We start from the raw sequence: 16,185 nt of genomic DNA on the forward strand, positions 1-16,185 counted from the left end.
TGAGGGCTTACGAGCGTCCCATACCAGACCATTCAACCTTGTGCACGGTCCTCCAGCAGTGATTCTTCTCCTCGACATCTCGTCAGCTTACAAGTTGAGTCAGTAGTAGTGTCAGTGCTCCCTCGTCAGCCCAGACTGTTTGGTAAGCTCCATTCATTGCTCGCGCCGTGCTCGTGCAATCAATGTGACACTTTACATGACTACGGAAACATGCTTCTACGATACATGGACGGACAAAGGGTAAGAGTGGATGAGTGAAAACGGAAATGCGGAACAAGCACAAATGTATAGGTTACGAGCCTTCTCTCTCGGATTCCGTGATGAGAGAAACGGGTACTAGCCTTATGAAAGGTGGAACGAGCCTCCGCCGTCGCGCATGGCTCTTTGAATTTGGGCTGCAAGGATTTCTTTCGTCGAATAATCGGGCATCTTCAAATACTACTCGGCGAAATTAGATTGTCAGCACCAGCTTGATCAAGTGTGAACGGTGAGGCGACCTACCTGAGCACATGTCATGACACTAGGCAAGTAGTCGTCTGCTCTGAAAGGTGGTTCGTGTGGTTTCCGAACGACCGTGAATGGAGGTGTGAGACCCCTGAATCCGCCGATTGGCAACTTCGGAGCTCCAGTGATGCTAACATGACAGACCAAAATCAGCTGACTGCACGTTGACCCGATGGAAAAGGGCGGCTCACAATTGAAGGAATTGTCGTCTCTCATCCTTGTCATATGAGACCATTACTTCTATCAGGTTCTGTACCGCTCGACTATCGAGATTGTACCCGTGGTCGGCCTTGAGAGCTTGTTCGAGGGCTAAAGGATTCGTCAGGTTACGCTCAGAGCGACATTCACTTGTCCACTCACTTTCTCGCGACCAATCTTCCTCGGCGTTCCCGAACAGCAGGCCCAGTTCTTCTGGGGAGAAGATTTGCATATCCTTGATCGAGAAGATCATTGAAAATCCTGCTCCTGTCCGTGTTAGCTTGTCCTCTATCAAACCTCAGACAATCAGCACCCACCCTCTTGGAAAGCCTTGACCTGAGCGGTTACACCCGAGCCTAAAGTCATGTCAAGAACCCTTTCGAGGTATTCTTCCAAGTTCGAGTCGTCCACCTCGATATGAGCGCCGCCCGGTTTGAGCTCCATGTTGTAGCCTGGAAGAGTGAAGTCGAGCGATAGGTCGACCAGCTTGGCACCTCCTATTGTCAGACCTGCAAGCTTGTTTCGTCTGGATGACGGAGGCTAGAAGATCGCGCGACGTCAGTTCACAGTGCCAGTAGCTGCAGGGAGACTTACCAGCTTGAGCGCCTCGATCTCCTTCCTCGCATATAGATATGCTTGCATTCTCTCCAATGACCTAGCCAAGGTGGGATCAACCGCCTGCGAGGTCTCGATAAGTTCGTTTCAACTAAGAGCTCTGAGTCATAGCCAACTCACTCTTAACGTTGATATGCTTTTCCTGATTGGCTGGCCCAAAATGAGCTTGAGGAAGACCTTGTTCAGGTTGACGTCGATGATCCTCGAGTCAAGAAGAGCTCGTCCGGTGAAGAGCCCAAGGGTCTTGTACCACGAAAGCCGGGTTCTATCGATGACCAGTCAGAGTCAGCTATCGGGATTGCCCAAACCATGTAGCACTCCCAGACTCACGTGTTCGCTGAGCTCGAGGCCTCGCCAGATAATGGTGAAGGGAACAGTCCTTTTGGATGATGCACATAGTTCCCTTCTTTGCTCTCATCTTCGTCCCTCCACAACTTCAAAGCTCTCTTTGCAAACTCCTTCGAAGCCAGAGAGTAGAACTCTAAGGTGGGACCGAGACCGGTTCCGATCTCATCGAAATACTCCACTTCAAGTATTCCGGAGGAAGTGCCATACAGCTCAAGCACCTTGGCACACGATTCGAGGAGTTGCGATCGGGAGATTCTGACTTTCTGACGGACGAGTCTGGCCAGGTGCGAGATATCATCACGACGGTGATTGTTGCGAGAGCTCTGACCAGACTGAGACCTGGAAATGAGACGGCCGTAGCCGAAGGAGGTGGACTGTAAAAAGGAGTATCGGGTGTCGAATGGGAATAGGAACGCAAAGTGTTTAGGAAGCTCTACAGCCCACTCCGGAAGACAATTGCTGAAAAAGATGTTAGCATTATGGCGCGACGGCCCGGAGGAGTCAGAACTCACCTCGCAATGATCATAGTCTCCTCCAACTGTCTTGTCAACTTTGCTGTGAGTTTGTTGTTGACAAAGAGGTTCTCATCCAACTGAGTATCGGCCGTTCCAGCCAAGCCTGAGATCTCTCGACCTTCCACAGAGAGGTTGTGAACGACTCGCAACAGTCGAAGGATCTTGGAGGTAGGTGTACCGGGTTCGAGACCGGCGGGGAAAGTGCTCGTCACCGATGCTGGAGATGGAGCATCGACAGATGGTTCTGGCAACAGTATCAGCTTGATCTCGATCTTTCTCCAGAGTCCACTCACGCTCTGGGCCTGGCCCGTTGACTTTCTTGAATTTAATGGTCACAGGCAAGTTGAAAACGCCTCCATAACTGTTCGAACTTTGAATCGTGCTTTGGTTCTTGTGTACCGCGCCGTAAATGGTATCCTCAAGCGAGATCTGGTTTCCGTTGATGAAGAACTCGAGGTGCCAGTCCACGGGAGCCGTTTTCACAGCTCCTGCGTATGATGCAGTTCGTGGAGTGGCGACTCCGCTCGCTGACGGGCCGACAGCCGCCGAGGAAAGGGGATTTTGGTGAGGGGTAGCAACCCGTGTGCCTTCTGGGGTCTTGGCCTCGACCCGTGATCCATCTGTGTTCCCATACTCAGCATCATGAAGGTTGTGGACATGGTCGGCATTACGCTTACCTGGAGCAACAGACATATTGACCACTCGCTCCGTCGGTCGCGCAATTTCTTCCTCCATATCTTCATCGAAAACCTATGGGTACCGTCAGTATTGCGTTACGTTTCTTTCCTCGGCTTCAACTCACTTCCGCATCATACTCATCCTCGGAATAGTCATCGTCAAAGTCCATGTCCATCGGCATACTAGGAAGTACGGACGGTTCAGGCGCACTCGACGATAGAGGTGCGACTGGGGGCGAAGGTGCACGAGGGGCAGGCACAGCGGAGCTACTTCCTTCACCTTCGGCCAGACCCTGAGCGCTGAGTCTTGCACTACGTCGTCGTTGCACTTTCGGTGAATTGTTGGCGGGTGTGGTAGGGTCGGCATTTGACTCAATAGTAGCCGCATCGTCATTCTTGCTAGTTGTCACCGGTGCACCGAGAGTTGGCCGAGAGTCAGGAGCAGACGATGCAAAGCCGGGACGGGATACGGATCCGGAAGTGTTTGTGAGAGCATCAATCAGGCGTGAGCTCCCAGATCCGGGAAGCCCACGTCCTGATATTGGCATTGCAGCTGCATACGCTGCAAGCACGCGCGAGAAGCCGTTCCCGTAGTTCGCGTCCGCCACTCGAGGTCGAAGGTAGTCGTGTAAGGCTTGCATTGGTGCGATTGCCTGTATGGTTACGCTGAGAGTACTGACGTGCTTTGGAATGTCCTCTCCGTCTTCCGCTTGAAGTCGGATGCGCATGGTCCTGCTGAGACTCGATGCTGACGGCCGAGCGGGATCCGATCCTCCTCCAAAAGCGGTCTCGACCTCGAAGTTCTCAAGCCGACCTAGACTCTCGTGAAGTCGCTTGACGAGCATTGTGAGCGGACTAGGATTGGATAGAGTTGTGTCGGAGAAGATCTCAAAGAGCATAGCTCGTCGATCGGAGGACGACACCTCCCCATCGATGTCCACAAACTCGAGGAGACCATCGACGAGGCCACTTTTCAGCAACTCGAAGCTCGACAGGGCCTGGTCAGCACTGCAGAACTGGGAGGCAATGACTCGAAGGGTATCTCTGAGCTCTGCTTCGGATGCTTCGGATCGACACAGTTTCTTCACCATTGCACCGATGTCGTCGAGGACCTTCGTTGCAGCATGCTTGTGATCACCTCCAGCTTCGAACACTTTCTTGGCTTGAAGCATACGAGCTCGAACGATATTGGCGTCCGTGGGATCCAGGAATGAGCTGCTTGACGAAGACTTCTTCGGAGTGGACGGGCTGCTTGATGATTCAGCAAGTAAAGCGAGAGCGCCAGGGAGGCCAGAGATCTCCAACAGAGGTTTTAGGTCTTCCGAGATAGAGGGTACAGGAGCACCGGTCGATGTCTTTGCAGGCTCTTCGGTTTCTGGTTCCGTCTTCACCAACGCAGCTTCTCTTGCAGTCTTCTCTTTGGAGGTCTCCGACTCGGCGAGGGCGTCAATCTCGAAGATCACCCCTTCTCTAAGGAAAGAAGCTTGATAGACATCCGGTAGCTTGGTAGCCAAGAGTTCGACTATCTGGAGAGCATGAAGAACAAATATCGGATTGTCCCTTGATGAAATGATCGCACAGAGGAAGCTGGCCATAGGGACCGACTATCATTCCGAAGTGTCAGCTCGAGGCCCTATGCCGTCTGCATCAAACTCACTTTAAGAGTTGCCTTCAATTCTGCTTCATCGGCAAAGGCGATGGCCTTGACCAACCCAGTCAATACTTTGGTCCTGACTCGTAACATTACCGAAGCGGCATACACGTCCACCAGCACTGGAACAACAGCTCTGATGAACCGACCAGTGAGGATTGGGTTCGACTTGAGCAATTCCAATCGTTGCTCAACTTGCACCTCGACTTCCTTCTTCGCCCTATTGAGAGTTGCTTCTCTACTGAGTGATGATCCAGCCGTTGGAGTTGCCAGATCACCAGGTGTTGAAAAGGTCGGGGCGTTCACTGGCGTAGGGGTGCTCGGGCCAGCCGAGTCACCAGGCGACGCTGTTACGTCCGCAACACGACTGCTCCGCCTAGTAGGTTTATCTGGTCGTTCAGATTTGCGTCCCTTCTTAGCCTTAGCGAGACTTCTCTCCGAATAGCTTTTCGAGTCGAAAACACCGTCTCTAGGTGTTGGAGGAAGCAGTTCGCAGATCAAAGCGAGAGCCTCCTCTACTTGGTCCTTCGGCCTATGCGCCAAGTTCTGGAGAACAGCCATATCAGCCACTCCACCGGCTAAACCTTGACCACCTGACGAGTTGCCTTGCTCGTCTTCGTCGTGAGATGGTGGCAGAACTCCGGTCAAAATCTGGTAGACGGTAGTGGTCATACCAGCCTCGAGGAACGCGATTGAAACTTTGGGCGAGCCTCGCGCGGACGTAGTCAGAGCCTTGAGAAGGTGGGTGTAGGTGGAAGGTGAGAGGAGCGGCGAACCGCCGGAGGGCATAAGGAGAGCATTGACAGCAGTAACAGTGGGAACATCGAGAAGACCTTCGAGGTGTTCGGCGTTGTGTCGGTATGCTTCGATTGTGCGGACAACTGCAAGGGTAGCTTGTTCGACGAGTCGTTGGTCACCGGAGCTGAGAGTGTCTCGGAGAATGGGGAACACTTCCTTGATTTGGTTGTAGTGATCGCCGGATATGTTGCGACAACAGTTGGCGGCAGCGGTGACGGCGGTTCGTTGGACGTTGGTCGAGAAGAAGGGCAGGTAGTTGAGCAGTGCCCCAAGACCTCCTTCTCGAACGATTGCTGCAGGATATTCTGCGGAGATCTTCTCAAGAGTCTGCAAGGTGCGAAGTCAGCGTTGTCGGACAGCGCAAAACTAGTGGAACTCACGCTGAGAGTTTGCTCTGCCAGCTCAATGTATGATATCTCTGTGAGCTTGGAGCAGAGTACAGGAACCGCACCGAGATGCACAAGGGTGTGTCCAGATCCAGGAAGAGCCTCCATCAAGTGAGCAAGGCATCGACAAGCCAACAGTTGACATTCCATATCATCTTCACCTCCTGCCCCTCCCAAAGCCGGCATCGCACCTCCAGAGCTGATAGCCAACACGGCGGCCAGTTGTGCATCTTCGTCCATCTCATCTAATCCAGGTTGCTCATCCTCGCTTTCGCCTTGATGATTGATATTGGGCTTGCCGTTCAGTATGGCGACAAACTCGGTGGCGAAGGACGTGGGGGAGAATGCGCCGCCGAGAGTGTCTTCATTGCTGACTAGTAGCAACTCACTACACTCTCGCAAGGCTCCGAGACGAGTGCCGATATTCTTCGATTGTAAGTTGTTCTTAAGTCGCTTGAAACGGTTTGATAAGCCTGACATAAGACCGCCGAATGCTCGGAAGCCGGGGCCGAACAAGGCAGCTGCGGTGGCTTCATCAATATTGAGGCCGCTTTCGGTAGCGAGACGAGCAAGACGGTCGTAGGCGTTCCCTCCAGGTCCTCCACCTCCTCCGAGACCGCCACCAGTATTCTCGCCGTCTTCGTCCCCGTCGTCATCGTCGTCATCGTCGTCTTCATCATCATCCTCGTCGTCATGATCTGAGCCCTCCATGTGAGCGTCTTCGTCATCATCGTCCACCAAACGTGATCGAGCGTTGGAACTCGAAGGCTCATCAATCCAGAGAGAGTCGTCTTCGTCCAGTTCGTTGCCTACCAGATGTTTGGGAGCTGAGGATGGAGTCAGCATCGCACAATTCTGAACGTTCCCCTCGAATTTACGTACCGGTATCACCTTTTTTGGATCTATCATTGGTTGAGCCGCCGGGACCAGCCCGCTTTGGTCTTAGAGAGAGATACACGACATCAGTACGTTTGAAGCACGGAGGTAAGATCGCAGCCACTCACTTGCTATTCTTCGGCATCTTCTTCTGGACGACGGTCTTTCCCTTCTCGATTGCCTTTCCTTTGCCTTTGGACGAGGTTGTGATAGATGCTTGTTCCTGTGTCTCTTCCTCAGGCTTGTGTCTGAGATCGTATCTTCCAGCAGCCGATTTGACCGAAGATCTCTTGGCACGCTTGATGGGAGGAGCGGGATCCGGGGGAGGGGCAGGTTCAGATGTCGGAGGCGTAGGAGAACGAGCCGCGCGTTTCTTGCCCTTTCGATCCGTCTGAGTGGGGGAGGGTTCAATTGTAGGGGGAGGATTGCTTGGTGTGGAAGCGGAGTTTCGAGTTCTGTAAATATGCAGGTGACGAAGGTGATCGGCAAGAGAGGTGATATCCATTATTAGCAAAGTACATCGAGGGAATGAAGAATAATCAGTCGGACAACATTCAACGCGGGATGAAGGGTTGTTGATCAGAGTGAGAGATTTGGTTCTGGGGTCGGTTCTGTCTAAATCCGCAGGATCACTTGAATCCAGCACAGACCTTCGAGAGAACAGCGACCCGTGCTTGATTCACCGCACACTGCACGCAACGATCGCCACAGACAGAAATCAGAGCTCACCTCTTCTTATTCGCAGACACCGGTGTAGACTCCTCTATGTGCACTCTCTTCTTGCCTTTGCTACTGGCACTACCAGGGATCGGTTGCTCTGTGGCAGTACTTGCAACGGAAAGACGAGCTGAGCGCCGAGTATTGATGTTGGGTTGGACTGGTATTTCGTTTGCAAGAATAGTTTCCTTTGCGTGGCTTGACTGATCTCTACCTCTCCTTCCTCTTGGAGCGTTGGCAGTGGTCTCCGGATGTGTTCTGTTGGTGTCGCTAGCCAAGAAAGGATTGGTCACTGGCGCGGTGGAGGTAAAATGAGTCTCGCTTGTAATGGTGTTCGTGTTCGTGATTGTAGCTTGTTCAGATTGGGTTGCGGAACTTGATAGATGATGGCTTAGATGTTGATTCGTATCGTCGTTCATTTGTAGCTTGAGTCTGGGGTGAGACTGTACTAGGAGAGGGATGAGACGATAGTGACTTATATGGTGCGTTCAGGCGAGGAGAAGAAAGGACGAGGTTTGTCTTTGGGGTCGATGGTGGGAAATTACAAGCTTACGCTCATGAAGTGATATGAAAGGTTGTAGCACCTCATGGGAGTGAGCTGATATGTGTGAGAAGGGGGAAGGATAGGAGGAAGAGAGGAAGGAAAGGAATCAAAAGGGTAAAAGGGATAGGGAAGTGAGATGGGGACAATGCAGACATGCAATCAACTGTCTAGATGAGACTGAGTCCGGTTCGGTCTGACGCATCGTACCTACGCACGCAACACAACGCAACCGCACGGACCTCACCCACACAAGGTGGGAACGGAACCAAAAATAACCTGCTTTAGTACCCCCTCGGACAGCACCTCGATCTCCATCAACATCCTCGCCTAAGGTAAGAGGTAAGAGGTTTCAGCAACATTCAGAAGTTTCATATCTCGCTCATCTTGTGGTATCACTACAGCTGTGCGCTGCCGAACACACATATACCATCATGGCGGCAGACAAACATCCCGACTCGGTACCCGCTCTTCTCACCTCCCTCCGAGACCTTCGGGTAACAAATCCTAAAGCTGTCCGAGCGACTGTCCATTTCTACCCTCCTTCTGTATACGCCAACAATGGCGAAAGCAGCAATGCCGCGGCTTCCTCTTCGAAGCTTCGTACGAGGAAGATCACAAGCTGGAAGATGACAGAGCACATGTACTTCAACGCTTCCAATCCATTTCCTACTCTTGCTAGAGGGCTGTTCACAGAGGAGATTGAGGAAGACGATCCTTTACCGGCTGAGATCACCCACAGCGGAGAGAATGAAGGAAGGCCAAAAGATCGGATAGTAGCGAGAGGATATGACAAGTTCTTCAATATAGATGAGGTGGAATGGACAAACGTGAGTCAATCACATGAACTTTAAGACTGCTTTGTCTAAGCTGACCTCTACTCAATATAGTGGTCGAAAATGCAAGTCCATACACAACCACCTTACCATCTCACCCTCAAATCCAACGGCTGCCTTATTCTCATATCCGCTTTGTCCCCTACACATCTTGTGGTCGCTTCGAAGCATTCTCTTGGTACGACCATTGAGTCTGACACTCCGGACGCGGTAGCCCAAGCTGCAAACGGAATTGCGGACCTGTCCTTGAAAAATGGCGATAAAGGGAAGAAGGGAAACGAGAAGATTGATGGCAAAGACAAGTCCAATGATAAGCAAGAGCACGAGGAGGCGCGAGCTCATGCAGAAGTGGGTCGAGAGTGGGTTAGAAAAACGTTGGCTTCGACCGGAAAGACAGAGGCAGAGCTCGCGAAGCGATTGTGGGACGGAAACATGACGGCGGTTCTCGAGGTATGCTCATGTCTTAAACCATACTCAATTCACTGACAACGCATATCTAGCTATGTGACGATTCTTTCGAAGAACATGTCATTGCTACCCCTGCTCACTGGACCGGTCTTCACTTGCACGGTCTCAATCACAACACACCTCATTTCTCCACCGCCACTCCCGTTGAGGTGACTGCCTTCGCCAAAGAATTCGGATTCATAGAAACCAAATACGTCGAGCTTCAAACTTTAGACGAGGTGAAATCTTTCACCGATGAAGTTTCCAGGACTGGATCATGGGAGGGCGACATGATTGAGGGATTCGTTGTTCGATGCACAGTGAAAGATCTTGGAGGTAAGGTTGCAGACGGCAAACCACCTTATCGACCAGGCGCACCATTCTTCTTCAAAGTCAAGTTCGACGAACCATACCTGCTATACCGACAATGGAGGGAGATTACAAGGGTCATGCTGCCGTTATTAGAGAAACCTCATCCCGAAACTGAGGCGCAGGTGTGGAAGAAGGTCAGATCGAAGACGAAGCGGCCCGAAGTGGGTGTCTACGCGGAGTGGTGCGGACAGATGATGCAGAGAGAACCGGAGCTGTTCGACAACTATGACAAGGGTGTCGTAAGAGTCAGAGAACGATTCTTAGCTTGGACGGAAGGCGATGGGAAGATAACTTGGGACGAAGCAAGGGCTGGAAAGGGGAAGAAGGTGTTAGGAAAAGTGCAGCAAGTGAGAGATAAGGAAGGGTTACCGAAGAAGTGGTTGTTGGTACCAGTTGCTGTGCCTGGCTGTGGTAAGTATTCCCTACTTCAGCGAAAGGGGTGCACTGACAGTGGCTCGCAGGCAAGACTCTTATTGGCGTTGCCCTCTCCAAGTTGTTCGGGTTCGGACACACTCAGAGTGATGATGTTACCACTAAACGGACCGCTCCAACCTTCCTGAAGAACATCACTGCGCTCCTGAAAAAGGAGGACGTAGTGTATGCGGATCGGTGAGCTGCACGCCCCGTTTCATGCCAGATCGTTCACTGATTGTTTGTCACTCAGCAACAACCATATCAACAAGCACTATGACGAGCTTTCGAATCTCGCCAACGATAAACAACTCAAAGACTACAACCTCCGCCTCGTCGGTATAGTCTGGGATATTCCTTCTCAGCCGTATCACCGTCTTCTTCGAGTCTGCTCCGAGCGAGTCGTAGCTCGAGGAGACAATCATCAAACTCTTCGACCCGACCCGACCATGGAAGCCGAGCACGAGCATGTTGTCGGGCAATTCCTCCGAAACTTCACTTCTCCAGATCCGGCACTATTCGACTCTTTCATAGATGTGAAGGTAGTTGATACACCTCGAGAAGCGCTAGGCAAGATCGTCGATGGTCTTGTCCAGACGTTAGCTATCGAACGACCGACGGAGCAAGCTATAGATGAAGCCTTGAATGCGGCAGCAGATTACAAGGTCACTACGCCATATCATCAAGTGGCAAAAGTCGGTAAACCCATCCGATACTTTGGTCTAGCACCCGAAATCGACCTCACGGACATCGTTGAACACGCGCTTTCAACGGTCGATCATCCCGCTAAGGAATCGGCGCAAGCCTTCTTTGACGACCTAAAAGCGAAGACTCGTGTCACTACAAAACCGCATGTTACGCTTTCGCACGAGAAGAATGTCCAGACAGAGATCGAAGCGCTGGGCGAGGGAGCCCCGCTGGGCCCGCACCAGATCCTCTGGGAGACGTGTAAGGCGCTTGCGGAGACAAAATACTCTCCGATATACGAGTTCAACATGACCCATCTGGCATGGGACGATAGGGTGATGACGCTTGCTCTGGGTCACTTCAGACCTCTTCCTCGCGAGGTTGACAAAGCAGAGGTAGGGGAGACCGTTCCCGATCTCGAGGCGGTCTTACCTCAGGAAACGAGGACATACCTCCACGTGACAGTGGGAACGAAGACGGAGGAGATCCCGGCTTTCGAATCGAGAGGTTTGGTCAAGATTCTGAGAGAAGCAGTGGAACGGGGTGAAGAAGAGGGTGAAGCAGACGAAGTGGTAGAAGGCGGAGGGAAGGTGAGATGGGTCAGGGTGGGACCGATCCAGGGCGAAGGAAGAGTCAGAGGGATGTTCTGATCGTGATATCCAGAGGGAGAAAGACCGGTCATATACCATGCATGTAGATACCAAGTCTGATGCAGAATTGAGTCGCCTGTCTGATGAACAATAGCGCCAATGCATGCCGCGGTGTAAGTCTCAAAGTGATAGACCCTGGCAATACCGCATTCCCTTGTGTTTCAGGCTGAGAAGCTATTTACCGATAAGTCAACGCGGGGACCTGTCTTCTGATGACGTGACGCCGAATAACCGGGCCACCCGGTCACCGATCGCAATCAACTTGTTGTCTTTTAAGTCGTTATAATTAACCTCATCATTCCCCTTCTGATATCCATTTCTCAGTCAACTTGCATTCGTCCTCTCTCCTCATCAACTCTAGCGTGACGACTTCCCAAGATGCGTTTCCCACCTATCAACACATTCAATTTGGCTCGACGAGCAATGTCGACTTCGGCCCCGCGTCGAGTTCCATTATTGATCACAGCAAAACAGTACAACGAACTTCCAAAGGTGTGTCAAAGCGTTCTATGCACCGCGACACCGTCCACTCATATCATGATGTGATTCCTCTTATCAGACCACCACCTTGCCCTTGGACGTATCATGGCACATGCCCAACTCTACTCGATCAGCAGTGGCCGAGTATCTGTCTGGTCCTCGTATCCCTGGTGCACGACGATTCGACCTCGATGAAGTTGCCGAACTTGAAATTGATAAGAACCCGTTGAGTTTGACACATATGCTGCCTACAGGGAAGAGGTTCGCAGAAGAATGTCGTGAGTACTAATCAAGATTGTCATCGATTGTGAAGGGGTGATGCTGATGTAGTGACTGTTTGCAGAAAAGCTCGGGATCAGAGATGAAACTCACGTCATCCTGTACGACACCGTCGGCGTCTTCTCCAGTCCTCGAGCCGCATACACGTTCAAAGCTTTCGGTCACGACAAGGTCTCAGTGCTCGATGGCGGTTTGCCGGCGTACATCGCTGAGGGAGGAGAAGTGGAGATGGGCGAGGTGGGCGATCAAGGCGAGAGCGAGTACAAAGCCCCCGCGCAGCCGAAGAAGGAATGGGTGAGATGTGAGTGGTTTCAGGTCCATGTTCAACCCTTCATCCTACACTGGTGGATCCAAGCTGAACAAGATACTGTACACGTTGTCGGACGATCAATGCTGAATCCAACATCTTATAGCATACGAGGAGATCGTCGCCAACAGCGAGAAGGACCTGTCCGACCCCAGCGCTGAGATAGTTCTTGACCACCGACCCCTTGCGAGATATACCAGTGAAGCTCCAGAACCTCGACAAGGACTCTCGTCCGGCCATATTCCTCACTCTCTCCCGGCACCTTTCGTCGCGTATATCGATCCTGCCTCAGACAAGAAACCTTTCTCATCTTACAAGTCCGTCCCGGAACTTAAGGAAGTCCTTGCCAAGGCTCTCGGTGGAGAAGACAAGTTTGAAGAGATTCAGAAAGACGGTCGACCGGTCGTGTTCAGCTGTGGAAGTGGGATGACGGCAGCGATTGGATGGCTCGCGAATGAGCTGATAAAGGAGAAGGAGGGTAAAGCCTTGAAGACTGCTCTTTATGACGAGGTGAGTAAGCGAGGCGCTTACGTGGCGGTAAGACGGTATTGGCTAAATGATTTCTCGATCGTAGTCATGGACCGGTTACGCTTTGAGAAAGGAGAGCAAGATCATCAAAGGAAACAGCCCAGCCTAAACGAAGATCCTCTCAAGGGTACGACGTGGGATTTGCGGTGCTGCAAGTATATAGAACATAACCATCGCGGCAGGAAGGAAAGGAACAGAGGGACACAGAAGCATGCATGTAACCTAAAGGTTTAAACCTGGTGGCAGATAACCTCCATCCGAGAAGGTCACCGTCTGGTTGAAGACGATCTGAGTGTATGGCGAGTCTCCGTATTGGACAAAATCGATATCACCCTTAATGTCATCGATTGCGTAGGTACCAATCGTCGAGTCAGCGTGACGCAGAAGAACATTGCTCGACCGAACCAGGAATGGAGACTCAGTAGAATGCTGTTAAATTGTATAATCTACAATCCGACTCACTCCGTGTCGGTGCGGCCAACCAGGGAGTAGGCGTGAGATGGCTCCAGGAGTCTACCACTGCCTCCCTCCGATGATTACCGGCTGCACCGATGGGTCTTGGGAAAGATATTCCTGTGATGCAAGTCACCCCCTCGTCAGCCCAACATTTCTAGCCGTGGCGCTCGTCCGCAATCACGTTCCCTCCGAGAGTACACTACTCAGCTGGAGATGCTTCGCCTACTCGCAAATCTTGATATACCCCAGACCAACAAAACCACGTTGGCCACTCAGAATTATCATTGCCTATCTGAATACCCATATCAGACACAACTTTGGCAAATGCATTTGGCATTTGACCACCTGGAGCAGACAAACAGTCAGCTTGTTGTGTTCCAAGAAGGTGACTGGATTTCAGTGATTAATGGGACATACCAATAATCACCAGAATTGAATGAGAGGTTCTTGCAATCATCATATGAGATATTGTAGGATGTTGTCTTATACACTATCTCATCAGCACTCTGGTTATCTTCATCATCCTTTCCTGTTGCATTTCTCCTTGGGTTGAGCTGCCCTGTGTTGATATTGGCAAAACCCTCAGAAGGACCATAGGAGATGTGCTCATTGAGTGTAGTTCTCCCCTTTGATCAATGTCATAGAGTACAACACAGCAGCAATCAAATTTCCTCCTGCACTTGCACCAGCATCTGTGTTATGATTATTATCATGACACTGCTTGTATGAGCAAGGGATTGAGTAGTGGAGAATGACTGACCTGGCTTGATGCCAACAGATTGGGTTTCATTAGGTCCTATCAGTTTGGGCTAAGAGAAACCTGTTGGTTAACATACCACTCGATGGAGCACTCCATGCTGTCATGGTGGACGCAAGCAATCCTGAACATGATTGGACCAGTCAGCTACCACACAAGGGTGTGATGAGAATTAAAGGTTGACACACCAAGCAAAGTAGTAGTTTTTATGTGCATCTCAGATGTTTTGCTGTTCCTTTGATCAAGGCCAAGAGTGTCATGAATGACAACTATCAAGACCAGCATCCTCAGGTATATATACTTAGAACCGGGAGGGCCAGCAGAATCCCAATCAGCGTGACCTTTTAGTGTGATGCGTTGCTTGGATAGCGTAGTTGGCCACTGACTAGGCATTGCATTTTAACAAAGAGGTAGGAGTTGGCAGCTTGAATATCCTACAGTGTACCCAGCCTGGCACCAGCAGGACACATACTTGGTATGACATTGCTTCAAGGCTCCTTCCCTCATGTCTTGGCTGTTAAGTTCCTCAAAGGACACCATGAAAGGTAAGGACAACAAACTCATCAAGGGTGTACAAGTAGCTCTTGGAAGGTGTAAACGAGATGTCTGATTAGATGGCTTCAGACTTGTACTCTAATATATGCCTGAGTTTGTTGAATCACTGTATGAGCAGTTGTGGGTATTCTTGGAGTGTGTGACATCCTCCTGAACTGTATACTGGCTAGACTTACAAGCATTGTGGTATACATGATTCACGATTGTATATGTGCTGTTCGTTTATCTCTACTCAATCTTACAGCCATCTTCACACCCATAACTGAGCCAGTCAATGTGACCCTTGATATCTTCAAGCTCATGGTTAACAAGCCAGTCACATGGATCCCGCAGCTTCACTCTATATTTCTTGATTGGTCAGCAACACTGCAGATTATAATAAGAGCCAGGGAGAATTTTCAGATGTACAGAAGAAGACTCACTGCATGTACTCCTCCCCAGTTGTTTTCTTGGCTTTTGTTGCCCCAAGCACTGAATAGGAGTGGGATGCTTTCAACACCCCGCCGTCACTTTGAGTGTGGATCACAATAGGTATTGCGGTTGTATTCTGAGAGAAGTAGGTTTCTAATAGCATGAATTGGAAGCATGGCAGGTCAGAAAAATCAATGTATTCAAAACTGTCACTCACCAAGCTGCTCGTCAGTGGGGGTCACTACAGTGTCCGAGTACAGACCAAGGCGCTCAAACGCATACTGCGAGTTGCCAGGTGACAGTTTAGGATCACCAAGGATATCACTTCCTCGAGTGGCTTGAATAGCCTCAACAACTGCGTTTGGCCACCTAAATTGCAAGCAGGTTTCAGTTTTCTGCCCAGCATCGAGGCTTCTTGCACAATTGCAAGGGTAGTTGGTACTCACCAATACTCGCCTGCATCAAACAGAAACACTGCAGAGTCATTATAACGGACCACCTTTTCTTCAACTGCACCATATGTCAGAGTTGTCACAATTGTTGCCTTATTGTCTGCTGGTCCTGCTTTGACTTTATCAGAAAGGAGCATATGACCATTCTTGAGTGTGACAAGCGAGGATGAATATATAGCTGCAGCCAACCAGTCTCCATCTCCACTCTCTACATGTTTGATGTCAGTCAGAGATGGTTAACAGGACATCACTGAAGGGAGCCTGAATGATCACTCACGCAACTTCACATCCTCGCCTTGTGAGCCAGTGGGGCCCATGAGTGCTGGCTGGCCACGCTCGACCCTGCTAAAGGTACCTTCCAGAGGAGCAGCCCTAGCAGTAAGGGTGGCAATGAGCAATGCTGGGGGGAAGAGTGATTTAGCACAGATCAACCTGAGAAAATATGTCTAGATCCTCAATAAGACACTACTTACCAGTCAGTTTAGATTTGTCCAACAACATCCTTAGATTCTACACAGTGTGATCAATATAAAAGTATCTTTTGGAGGATAGATAGCAGCTCAGCATTGTATGGATACCCATGTCCCCATTGACTATCACTGGTTGCGGCCATCAATCCTTTAACACGCTCCTTTGTGTTCATCCTTATGACTGAACCTCCTGATGGACAGGTGCACAAAGGAATGGTAAAGCTAGCTCCTGAGGGAACTGGATGTTTGACAAAGTGTCCC

At 50.7% G+C, this 16,185-nt stretch overlaps 3 protein-coding genes across 3 annotated transcripts; 2 read left to right on the forward strand and 1 right to left on the reverse strand.

Moving 5' to 3' along the window:
• Window positions 1-342: 342 nt before the first annotated feature.
• Window positions 343-7,704, reverse strand: CI109_103022 (uncharacterized protein; the record flags this gene model as incomplete). The annotated part of the gene is made up of 17 exons (XM_065967231.1): window positions 343-438; window positions 502-634; window positions 696-813; window positions 865-963; window positions 1,020-1,242; window positions 1,297-1,380; window positions 1,438-1,582; window positions 1,648-2,124; window positions 2,178-2,424; window positions 2,474-2,800; window positions 2,858-2,930; window positions 2,983-4,461; window positions 4,515-5,633; window positions 5,687-6,519; window positions 6,575-6,633; window positions 6,697-7,023; window positions 7,298-7,704. The coding sequence occupies 17 exons, from the start codon at window positions 7,702-7,704 to the stop codon at window positions 343-345; spliced, it is 6,246 nt and encodes a 2,081-aa protein (XP_065823303.1).
• Window positions 7,705-8,260: 556 nt separating this feature from the next.
• CI109_103023 (uncharacterized protein) lies at window positions 8,261-11,229 on the forward strand (the record flags this gene model as incomplete). Its single annotated transcript, XM_032001407.1, has 5 exons — window positions 8,261-8,656; window positions 8,717-9,112; window positions 9,163-9,892; window positions 9,943-10,090; window positions 10,146-11,229. The coding sequence occupies 5 exons, from the start codon at window positions 8,261-8,263 to the stop codon at window positions 11,227-11,229; spliced, it is 2,754 nt and encodes a 917-aa protein (XP_031864297.1).
• A 378-nt stretch (window positions 11,230-11,607) lies between these two features.
• CI109_103024 (uncharacterized protein) lies at window positions 11,608-12,932 on the forward strand (the record flags this gene model as incomplete). The annotated part of the gene is made up of 5 exons (XM_032001408.1): window positions 11,608-11,721; window positions 11,789-11,987; window positions 12,053-12,289; window positions 12,402-12,805; window positions 12,870-12,932. 5 exons carry the CDS (start codon window positions 11,608-11,610, stop codon window positions 12,930-12,932), a joined length of 1,017 nt encoding a protein of 338 aa, XP_031864298.1.
• Window positions 12,933-16,185: the final 3,253 nt, after the last annotated feature.

Source organism: Kwoniella shandongensis, chromosome 5 (assembly GCF_008629635.2).
Source record: "Kwoniella shandongensis chromosome 5, complete sequence".
NCBI classification, from domain to species: domain Eukaryota; kingdom Fungi; phylum Basidiomycota; class Tremellomycetes; order Tremellales; family Cryptococcaceae; genus Kwoniella; species Kwoniella shandongensis.